Source organism: Myotis brandtii, unplaced genomic scaffold (assembly GCF_000412655.1).
Source record: "Myotis brandtii unplaced genomic scaffold, ASM41265v1 scaffold83, whole genome shotgun sequence".
In the NCBI taxonomy this organism is placed as follows: domain Eukaryota; kingdom Metazoa; phylum Chordata; class Mammalia; order Chiroptera; family Vespertilionidae; genus Myotis; species Myotis brandtii.
Window position 1 is genome coordinate 4,024,680 of NW_005371371.1, and position 11,648 is coordinate 4,036,327.

Sequence of the window (11,648 nt, forward strand, 5' to 3'; positions counted from 1 at the left end):
CTCCACATCGTCCTCCTCCCGGCGAGGGGCCGCCGCCGTCGCCTCAGTCTAGCAGCCGGAGGTCCTGCGGCGCCCTCTCGACTCCTCCACTTCCGGCCCACACGCGGTGTCGCCAGCAAATACTCCCGGCGGCTTCCACATCACCAACTCTCCGCCTCGCTCCCTCCGTCTCTGCCAATAGTGGGAAATGCGCATGCGTAGAAATCGAGGCCCGGGGCGTCCCTGAGACGGTGGCCGAGACGGACAAGATACGTCGGCGCCTGGCCGCAGGCATTTTCGAGTTTCCCGTGGGATTGTCTGCGCTGCGGAGGGCTGTCTCGCGACCTCCCCGCCCCAACCCGAAGACTCTGGGGTGAGAGCTCGGAACCCACCAGCTCTCTCTGCTGAAAGCACGTTTTCAGAAGAAAGTGTCTGGCTTAGAGGGTTGTTAGGAGTATAGGAGTGAGTCCCTGTACTTTAAACCGCTTCCATAACTATTTTTCTCTTTTTGTTTTCTCCCGACCCAGCCCTCTCCTACTTCTGTCCGAGTGGGCCATCGGGCAGATTGAGATTTTTGTGGGGCCTGAACCTTGCGAGAATTAGGGAGCCCTTTTTAAAAAAAGAATGCAACCTTATCTTATTTTTGCAAATTACTAAAGTACAAGATCAAAGGAACATTGCTAGGGCCACTCTCCGGGTCTTGGAAGTGGCCCCACAATTGTGCCCCTGAAACTAGAGCTTTATTAGCTTCACCGTCAACCCCCCTGGACACGTAATTGTACTGGATTGTTTATTTACAGATGCCTGTCCCCTGTCACTTGGCCATTCCCTATTCTGTGTACACTGTTTTATATTTACAGAATTTGTTAGTTCTGCTACCAGATCAAGAGCTCCAGGTCAAAAAACAAAAAAAGCTTGATGAAAGTGTGGACAAAAAGGGGCCACATGCTAACCTCACTAATTTAGGGGAGGCCTGTGCAGCGGTCTTGCAAGCTCAAAGACCTAAAGTAACAACAAAGGATGGTCTGATATTAAAACTTTTTAAATGAAAAAGCAGTCTATGGTGGGTAGTCATGTCCTACACCAGTATTTTCCCTGACAAAGATCAACTTTGATCTTAAAGGAGCCTATTGTGTGTGTGGTTTGTTTTTTTTTTTGCATCTATGATAACATAACTTTGGAATGTCAGGGTAACTTATAACTTCTTTTTCCCTGACCTCTCAGGGCACCAGGGCTGAGACTACAAATTCCCTCATTGTTACTGTTATCGTGTTAATTGTTGACTGCTAACTATGCTGTAACCACTTATATAAAAGAAGCATGTGTCTATCATTTTACTTTTTACCCAAACTCAGGATTTCCCTGCTTTGCTTTCTCCCACCTCCCAAATCCATCACCAATGAATTTCATGTAACCTACTTACATCTCCTCCTTTGATGGTAATTTATAAAAATAGGTGAAAAACTGCCATTTTCCAGAGCGTTATCTCAATATGTTTAGATTCTGCTTCCCGGCAATTGTCCAGTTTGGCTCAAATAAACTCACAAAAATTCTTTACAGGTTTGAATGTTTCTTTTTTTAAAAATTGTCTAAAGTTTTACCTATGTCTCTTTTTCCCCCAGTTGACCCCTCCCTCCCAAATGTTTCTTATGTTAGCATTAACTTCCTTTTGTTGAGCACCAAAGTGCCAGGCACTAAGGTAGATTGCTTACATAAATAAATTAATAATCACAGCAAAGCTATAAGATGCTTAATGAAAAACCCTTGATTCTCTTTGAACCAACCATAAGAAAGTCTAAAATAATAAAATGTCAGTAAAAATCAACAGCTACTGAAACCTAAGGACTGGGTTTGTTTTCGTTTCTCAATCCTGTATACCTAGGGCATTTACTATGTCATAGTAGGTGCTCAATAAAGGTTTGATAACTTTATTTTGAATCCTTGAACAGATACTAGAAGAGTCCATAGTTGATTTCTGGGCAGCTGTTTTTCTGTATTATGAGTTATATATCATGTGTCATTATAAATTATGTATTATTTCTGTATTAAGAGACAAGAATGTTACAAGAAAGGGGACCTGGCCCTAGCAGAGCTGCTTAGGGCTGGCCAGTAGTGTGTGGGTTCTTGACTCCGTGCAGGAAAAATTGTACAACATGAGTACAGGTGAATTTTAGAGGACGCTTATTAAAGCTGGAAACAGTGAACCAAGGAAGGGCCTAGGACAGGGGTGGGCAACCGTTTTGTGAGTGTGTGCCAAAACCAGCAAAATCTCTGACTCAAAAATTCTTCTGCGTGCCAACCCTAATTTTTTGAGAACATGTTACGCCTACTTGATATCTCTTAAGATGTACGTACGTGAAGAAGCTTGAAGAAATAATAAAATTCATTCGAGCGACAAAAACACAGTATATGATGATGAAAAATACATTTATTTTTAATGTATACATGTACACTGATAGTCCGACAGAAAACTTTATGACTCCGTTTGATATTATCAGTGGGACTTTTGCTGCTGCATCACTGATGACAGAGATTTTACATCAGGTTTATATTTCGTGACCTTCAGAGATATGCACGAGCTACTACTTTCATCCGTCAGGCTACTCCTATTACGAGACTTAACAAAATTCATCACTGAGAACAAAGATTCGCAAGCGTATGTGGATGAAAACATGGAGAGTAACACTATTGCAAAGTTTTTTAAACAGAAAAAATTTTCTAGAATGACATTCCAAGTCCTCAATAGTTCGTTTTCGACACTATTGAAATTGCTCTTCCCCTCTCTCGTCAATCCATATCTATGGTCTTTAAGATAACTTGTTATGTAAAATTATTTATCTATCTAAGATGCACCTACACTGAATTTATCTGAAAAATAAAAAAGTCGATATTAAGAAAAAAATTGTAAATGGAAGATTATAATAGAGGGTTTTGCGTGCTAGCAAGTTACTGGCGTGCCATGTTTGGCATGCGTGCCAGGGGTTGCCCACCCCTGGCCTAGGATAACAGAGGAGGGACTAGTGATGGTGAACCTATGACACGCGTGTCAGAGGTGACACGCAAACTCATTTTTTTGGTTGATTTTTCTTTGTTAAGTGGCATTTAAATATATAAAATAAATATCAAAAATATAAGTCTTTGTTTTACTATGGTTGCAAATATCAAAAAAATTCTATATGTGACACGGCACCAGAGTTAAGTTAGGGTTTTTCAAAATGCTGAAACTCCGAGCACAAAAGGTTCGCCATCACTGGCCTAGGTGAAGAAATGAGCCTAGGCAGCGCTGCTTCGGATCACTAAGAAGTCAGAGAAAAGGGGGCCTTGGGGACAGGATGATTTGCCCAGGATGAACTGCCACTGCCCATTGCTGCCCTGATTGAAACCCTCTAGGGTCCCTTAGAATTTAGGAAATGGATGCCTGTGGGGGAAGAACAGGGGAGGGGTGCTTTCAGGAGGGAGAGCACTGCTGAGACCTTCGGTTTGAGGAAGTTTTAAATGTTTGGAGTTTAGGGGTAGTCTTAGGAGAGGATTCAACAGAATATTCATTAGTTTTATGTTGATGTGCCAAAATGAGATTTATTCCCTTCATATCCCTTTGGATATGGTATACGACACTAATTGGATTTCCGCTATTTCCCTGTGTAGAGTGATTTAAGCTATTTATCCTCTGGTTGGGGAGGCGAAGGGCAAACCATTTACTCTTAAATGTGCCTGGTTTAGGGAAGATAGGCTTTACTAAATGGCTGCATACTGCTTGTTTGACTCTCTGTCTCAGTTTCCCTATTCTGCTTGACCTGGCTTACTAGCCTGTCTCAAGAACTCACATGGAAGTTGTGTCATCATGAAAAACAAATAGGACAGACAGCCTTAGACAATATTGCAAAAGCCAATTTTCCCACTTAAGTAACAGCAGAGGGACTGGGATAGGTGATATCCTCTTCAACCCATGCTTCCAAACCAACCAGCCAGATGAGTACTGGTGCCACTGCTTGCAAACAGGAACAGAACCGAGAGGCTGTCACTTTCCGCCCGGCAGGCCAAGCAGAGAAAGGGCTTCATGGTCTCAGAAAGGAGCCAATGCACAAATGCACAAAGGGTTCTTGGGTCTCCCACAGCTACGAAAACAACTCTTATGGGTCAACCTCTTGCAAAAAGCACTCGCTGCGCTGGGAGGCTATTGGAAGCTGTGTTTGCAGTCACACTGCTACCAAGGATCCCGGGTTCTCCGCAGCCTTGCAGGGTGGGTGCTATCCCCAGTACCCTTTCCCAAGTTCCCCGCCTGCTTCCAACATTCCTATGACGTCATGGCTTTCCCTAGCCTACAAGTGCGACCGCGCATGCGCGCAGCATGCTGCGGGTGGCGACTGAGCCTGCGCGGGAGCATTTGGCGAGCCGGCTTCGCAGTTGCGGCGTCAGGTTTGGCAGCGGTACCAGAGGCTTCGGGTCAGAGAGGAGTTTTGTGGGGCGGACCCCGCAGTCCACGGAGAGAGCCAGCGGTGGAGTCCGGGCCGGCGGAGGCTGGGCCAGAGTGACCAAAGCAGGAGGGGGCCATCTTGCGTCCAGCAGAGGTTACACATTCATTCTTCTTGTTTCTGGGCAAAAAGTTTTCCAGTTCAGCCGCCCCCTGGATGCGTAGGGGAGAAGTACGGACCACAGGGCTGACCGCGCTGCTTCGGCAGCGGGTCTTTGGGCTCTTGAACGAGACCCCACCCCTGGGACGTGCGGCCGGGGGACTGGAATTTCCCCCACGTTTGCCCCTCACGAACCGCGCTGGCGGCTTGAATCGCATGCGTTCTGATTCCGAGGACACCCCTCCCCCGAATGGGGACCCTCGGGCTCCGAGAGAAACGGGGTGTGTCCAGGGCCGGGATTTCATCCCGATCCATGGGAGGATTTGTTGGGGCAGAGGAGTGGTGTGGACCGCCGCAGGGATCTTGCAGGCGTGTGTCAGTGGAGATGGAAGGAGAGACCATAGGCTTGGAGGGAATTACCTTGTTTCTCTTCTTACCCTCGGACTTTCGTTAACTTACTCGCTCCCGCAGGCTTCTGGCTTTTTCTTCCCACTGATTTCTTTCCGCTGGGATGCTCCCCACGTGTCACCAAGTGCCGTGGGAACCCTTGGTCTCATAGGGAAACAGCCCCGCTTGTCCAGGATTGCAGAAGGAACCTGAATGGTACCACTTTCTCTCCAATAACATAGCATTGAGTCATCCCCCATAGCCACAAGCTTGCTAGTGTGTTTTGTTCTGTCTCCTGGACAATATAGGCAGCAACTGGATGGATGAGTCATTGTGTACTAATTACTTTATATTCATTCTCTTGAAATCTTTGCTTATTGCCGACAAGTGTTCCCCTTCTTATCTGCTTAGTATTTTTAATACTTGTATTTTAAATACTGCTTGGGTCGGGGATTTACCAAATGCTAGGTACTGTGTTAAGCACCTTAAGTGAATTATCTGATGTCATTATCATCTTAATTTCTGCAGTTATTAACCCCATTTTACACTTCAGGAAACTGAATCTTAGAGAAACCAAGTAGTGGCCACATATCACACAGCCATTAAGTGTTGGAGTCCAAGGTTGAATTCATTTATTGGACTCCAGAGCCTGAGCCCTAACCACAAACCTTGTTTTATTTTATTTTTTTCAAAAATTGAAAACTTAAGCTAAATAACCCCAGAATCTGGAAAATAAAATTAGAGCACATGTAAAAAGCAGTGGAAATCCTAACATATCAACATATAGTTTAAATGAGTAAAAATATTTTTATATTCATTTTATACTAATTTTGGAATTCTTGTTATCTATATAGCAGTCTTACATGTGTGTGTGTCTTCATCTATAACTAGATTTCAAGATTAGTATAAAATAATTTGAGTCTTTGCCTGGGACTTGTTGAGGGAAACTGACTTTGAGACCATAGAGAATCAACAGACCCATTGAAAACTGTATACCAATACTTGAACATTTAAAGAAGTATTTTTTACATACTTAATCTTAACATACATTATAAAAATAACATTATGTACCAAAATATTCTGGCTTGAGGGAGCATGTTTTGAGAGGTAGGACAGTTAACATAACCAGGTGGTGCATTCAGTTATGCAAATGAGACACCGTGAGGGGAAGCAGTTAGTATATTCAAAGATAAAAGAATGTAGTCTCATGGGTTTATCTCTTGATCTAACTACCTCAGTGGAAGTGGGATTTTCTTTGTCAGGAATAGACTGGAAAATGTGTGTGTGTCTTTCCCTAGAGGCCAATAAATGGCTGTTGTGAACCTTTCCCAGTGCAGTCATAGCTGTTGAATATTTTTTTAATATAGTTTATTGATTTTTTACAGAGAGGAAGGGTGAGGGATAGAGAGTTAGAAACATCGATGAGAGAGAAACATCGATCAGCTGCCTCCTGCACACTCCCCACTTGGGATGTAACCAAGGTACATGCCCCTGACCGGAATGGAACCTGGGACCCTTCAGTCCCCAGGCCAATGCTCTATCCACTGGGCCAAACCGGTTAGGGCAGCTGTTAAATATTTTTAACCTGAGTGCCTCCAGCCGTGTCTCTCTCTCACTCACTCTCTCTCTCTCTCTCTCTCTCTCTCTCTCTCTTGGCATTCCCTAGTATGGTTTCCCAGGAACTTAACTGTAGGTATTTAGTAATTCATTAAACAAACAGACCTATGTCTTGCCAATCGCTAGTGGCACAAATTGTAACGTGATTTCTCATCTCTGGAGACAGTTTAGTAAGTGTGGTACAGCAGTTAGCCATTCATTTCATTTGCTGGATAACGTAGCCTTGTACTCATAGTGTATTTGATGGTTTTTGCTTGTAGGAGTGGGGGATTTTGTGGTCTCTGTACTATAACAGTTCATCCCATCCCCTGTGTGACACTGCTCTGGGCTCTCTGGGCTATCTGGAATGTGCCAGCAGGTGTCTGAAACCACTAGATAATAGCAGAAGTCTGTATTTCTGGAGCACACATTGTTACTTAAAGTCTCTTTGAAAAGTAAGTGTTATATAGTTTAAACCAGGGGTCCTCAAACTTTTTAAACAGGGGGCCAGTTCACTGTCCCTCAGACCGTTGGAGGGCCGGACTATAGTTTAAAAAAAAACTATGAACAAATTCCTATGCACACTGCACATACCTTATTTTGAAGTAAAAAAACAAAACGGGAACAAATACAATATTTGTATTTGCATGTGGCCCGCGGGCCATAGTTTGAGGACCCCTGGTTTAAACCATAGATTCTGATACCTTATAGATTCTAATAGAACTTGCATGGATATTAAAAATGTGAAAAATAATTTCACACTTGTCATGACTGCTTTAGGAAATATTCTAGACCTTAGCACAACAAGGTACCTGTTATTTCCTTTCTAACTTTAGAAGCTACTTCAGTGAAAAGCTCTGTGTCATGACACACTGTTGTTTTTATTTTTGTTAAAGCATTTAGCATTTTATAATTAGTTCCCATTTGTCCCTTTTTCTTTACAGGGTGTATGCTCGCCTAAGGCAATTCTATACTGTATTTGCCCATAGCACTGTGCCTTGTTCATATGCAGTCAGTGAATTGGTAATCAAATTTATAAAACTGTAAGTAACCATGTTAAAATATAGAACTAAAAGAGACAGGTCAAGTGAGGATTTCATGGGGAGGGTATTTTGAGTTAGGTTTTGAATTTCAGAGTGATTAGGCATAGCTAGCAGTGAAGGAGTGGAAGTAAACAGCCATAGGCTTTGTTTGTCTGAAAGAAGATACCTTTTCTTTCTTCCTTCCTTCCTTCCTTCCTTCCTTCCTTCCTTCCTTCCTTCCTTCCTTTCTTTCTTCCTTCCTTCCTTTCTTTCTTTCTTCCTTCCTTCCTTTCTTTCTTTTTTCTTTCTTTCTTCTTCTTCTTTTTTTTTGAAAAAAAACTTCCTACAAAGCCAAATTTCAATTCAGTGAGCTAATGATTATTTGAAAACATCTGTTTTAAGAAGTTTGTTTCTGGTACTGTGTCTGACAGAGAGAGAGATATAAGAAGTTCAGAAATATAGTGAATTGAGCCTTATTTGTTACTATCATTATTAGCAATCATCTTTTGCATTATGTGCTAAACAAGGAATGGAATACTTTCAATAGAAGCTGTAATTTAGGGAGTAAGAACATTAAAATAATTAAATTTAGTATTGTAAATTACAGACAATGGGACTACTGATACTTTTGATAATAAATACTAAATAGAATTAAGATAAAATAGTTGGTTGTTATTAAATGTAGAGATTGAAAAGACATTATTTGCAGCATTTATAGCATTGATCCATTTTCACTTGGCAAACATTATGAACCAGGTGTTCTCTTTAAAGACTTTACATTAAATATTTAGTTGAATTTTATCTTTTACTTAAAGTTACTCTCTTTCTGTTTTATTAGTTGAACCAGAGGATTCACCCATCGCTTCTATGGCTGCCTCACAAACTTCACAAACTGTTGCATCTCACGTTCCTTTTGCAGATTTATGTTCAACTTTAGAACGAATACAGAGAAGTAAAGGACGTGCAGATAAAATCAGACACTTCAGGGAATTTTTAGATTCTTGGAGAAAATTTCATGATGCCCTTCATAAGAACCAGAAAGATGTCACAGACTCTTTTTATCCTGCAATGAGACTTATTCTTCCTCAGCTAGAAAGAGAGAGAATGGCCTATGGAATCAAAGAAACAATGCTTGCTAAGCTTTATATTGAATTGCTCAATTTACCTAAAGATGGAAAAGATGCTCTTAAACTTTTAAATTACAGGACACCTACTGGAATTCGCGGAGATGCTGGAGACTTTGCCATGATTGCATACTTTGTATTGAAACCAAGATGTTTACAGAAAGGAAGTCTAACCATCCAGCAAGTAAATGACATTTTGGATTCAGTTGCCACCAATAATTCTGCCAAAAGAAAGGACCTAGTAAAGAAGAGTCTTCTTCAGCTAATAACTCAGAGTTCAGCACTTGAACAAAAGTGGCTAATACGAATGATTGTGAAGGACTTAAAGCTGGGTTTTAGTCAGCAAACTGTATTTTCTCTTTTTCATAATGATGCTGCTGAGTTGCATAATGTCACCACAGATCTGGAAAAAGTCTGTAGGCAACTGCATGACCCTTCAGTAGGGCTCAGTGATATCTCTATCACTTTATTCTCTCCCTTTAAACCAATGCTCGCTGCAATAGCAGATATTGGGCGAATTGAGAAGGACATGAAAAACCAGAGTTTCTATATTGAAACCAAGCTAGATGGCGAGCGTATGCAAATGCACAAAGATGGGGATGTATATGCATATTTCTCCCGAAATGGCTATAAATATACAGAACAGTTTGGTGCTTCTCCACAGGAAGGTTCTCTTACACCATTCATTCATAATGCATTCAGAACAGATATACAGATTTGTATCCTTGATGGTGAGATGATGGCCTACAATCCTAATACACAAACTTTTATGCAAAAGGGGAATAAGTTTGATATTAAAAGAATGGTAGAAGATTCTGATCTGCAAACTTGTTACTGTGTTTTTGATGTATTGATGGTCAATAATAAAAAGCTAGGACATGAAACCCTGAGAAAGAGATACGAAATTCTTAGTAGTATTTTTACACCAGTACCAGGCAGAATAGAAATAGTGGAAAAAACACAAGCTCATACTAATAAAGAAGTAATTGATGCTCTGAATGAAGCAATAGATAAAAGAGAAGAGGGAATCATGATAAAACATCCTCTATCCATTTATAAGCCAGACAAAAGAGGTGAAGGATGGTTAAAAATTAAACCAGAGTATGTAAATGGCCTCATGGATGAACTGGACATCATAATTGTCGGGGGCTATTGGGGTAAAGGTGCACGGGGTGGAATGATGTCTCATTTTTTGTGTGCTGTCGCAGAGAAGCACGCTTCTGGTGAAAAACCATCAGTGTTCCATACTCTCTGTCGTATTGGCTCAGGTTACACCATGAAAGAACTGTATGATCTGGGTTTGAAACTGGCCAAGCATTGGAAGTCTTTTCATAAAAAAGCTCCACCAAGTAGCATTTTATTTGGAACAGAGAAGCCAGAAGTGTACATTGAGCCTTGTAATTCTGTCATCGTTCAGATTAAAGCATCAGAGATTGTTCCCAGTGACATGTATAAAACTGGCTGCACTTTGCGTTTTCCACGAATTGAAAAGATCAGAGAAGACAAAGAGTGGCATGAGTGCATGACTCTGGATGACTTAGAACAACTTCGAGGGAAAGCATCTGGAAAGCTTGCGTCTAAACACCTTTATGTTGGTGGTGATGATGAACCCCAAGTAAAAAAGCGGAAAGCTCCCTCCAAAATTAAGAAAGTTATTGGAATTATTGAGCACTTAAAAGCACCTAACCTTTCTAACGTAAACAAAGTTTCCAATATATTTGAAGATGTGGAGTTTTGTGTTATGAGTGGAATAAATGGCCATCCAAAGCCTGACCTGGAGAACAGAATTGCAGAATTTGGTGGTTATATAGTACAAAACCCAGGCCCAGACACATACTGTGTTATTGCAGGGTCTGAGAACATAAGAGTGAAAAATATAATTTCTTCAAATAAACATGATGTTGTCAAGCCTGAGTGGCTGTTAGAATGTTTTAAGACCAAAAGCTGTGTGCCATGGCAGCCTCACTTTATGATTCATATGTGCCCATCAACAAAACAACATTTTGCCCGTGAATATGATTGTTATGGTGATAGTTATTTTGTTGATACAGATTTGAACCAACTGAAGGAAGTATTCTCAGGAATTAAAGATTCTAGTGAACAGACTCCTAAAGAAATGGCCTCTGTGATTGCTGATTTAGAGTATCGATATTCCTGGGACTGCTCTCCCCTGAATATGTTTCGAAATCACACCATTTACTTGGACTTGTATACTGTTATTAATGACTTGAATACCAAAATCGAGGGAACAAGATTAGCTATTACAGCCTTAGAGCTTCGATTTCATGGAGCAGAAGTAGTTTCTTGTTTAGCTAAGGGAGTATCTCATGTAATCATTGGGGAGGATCATAGTCGTGTTGCAGATTTTAAAGCTTTTCGAAGAACTCTTAAGAGAAAGTTTAAAATTCTGCAAGAAGGTTGGGTAATTGATTCAATAGACAAATGTGAGTTACAGGATGAAAATCAATATTTGGTTTAAAGCTTGTTTTTCTAGTAAGGAAATCATCTGATTTGGCCAACCCCTAACAGGTGATAATGATAAAATATTAAACTAAATTTTATTTTTATCTCTTAATATCTATGCTTGAATAATATTATTAGATATAGGAAAACAATAATTTTCACTTTTGAAGTAGACAAGACAGTGGCCTGAAGCCAAGAAAGAAGAAATTATTTTAGCAATGTAGTAGTTGATGGGAAAAGTTTTAAAAAAAGATTTTTATGTAATATCCCTATAACGATCTAGAAGTTTGACTCAGATATTAATAAAATACATGTAGAAAGTTTTAGAGTCAGAATTTTAACCTAAACAGGATTTTCTGAAGTCATAATAGTTTTTATCTAATAAAAGCATTATAAGGAAAAAGCAGAATTGTAACAATTGGACTTGTAAAAATAAGTCTTTTAAACTAAATACTGAATTTTGAAAAATATCAAATGTTGTAAACAAGTTTATTTTTTAAGGTTAA

General features: G+C 40.5%; 1 protein-coding gene across 1 annotated transcript; it reads left to right on the forward strand.

Annotated features, from left to right (window-relative positions):
* Positions 1 to 3,680: 3,680 nt before the first annotated feature.
* On the forward strand, positions 3,681 to 11,316 carry LIG4 (ligase IV, DNA, ATP-dependent). Its single transcript, XM_005884473.2, has 2 exons — positions 3,681 to 4,547; positions 8,394 to 11,316. The coding sequence occupies exons 1-2, from the start codon at positions 4,328 to 4,330 to the stop codon at positions 11,156 to 11,158; spliced, it is 2,985 nt and encodes a 994-aa protein (XP_005884535.2). The 5' UTR covers positions 3,681 to 4,327; the 3' UTR covers positions 11,159 to 11,316.
* The last annotated feature ends 332 nt before the right edge of the window (positions 11,317 to 11,648 follow it).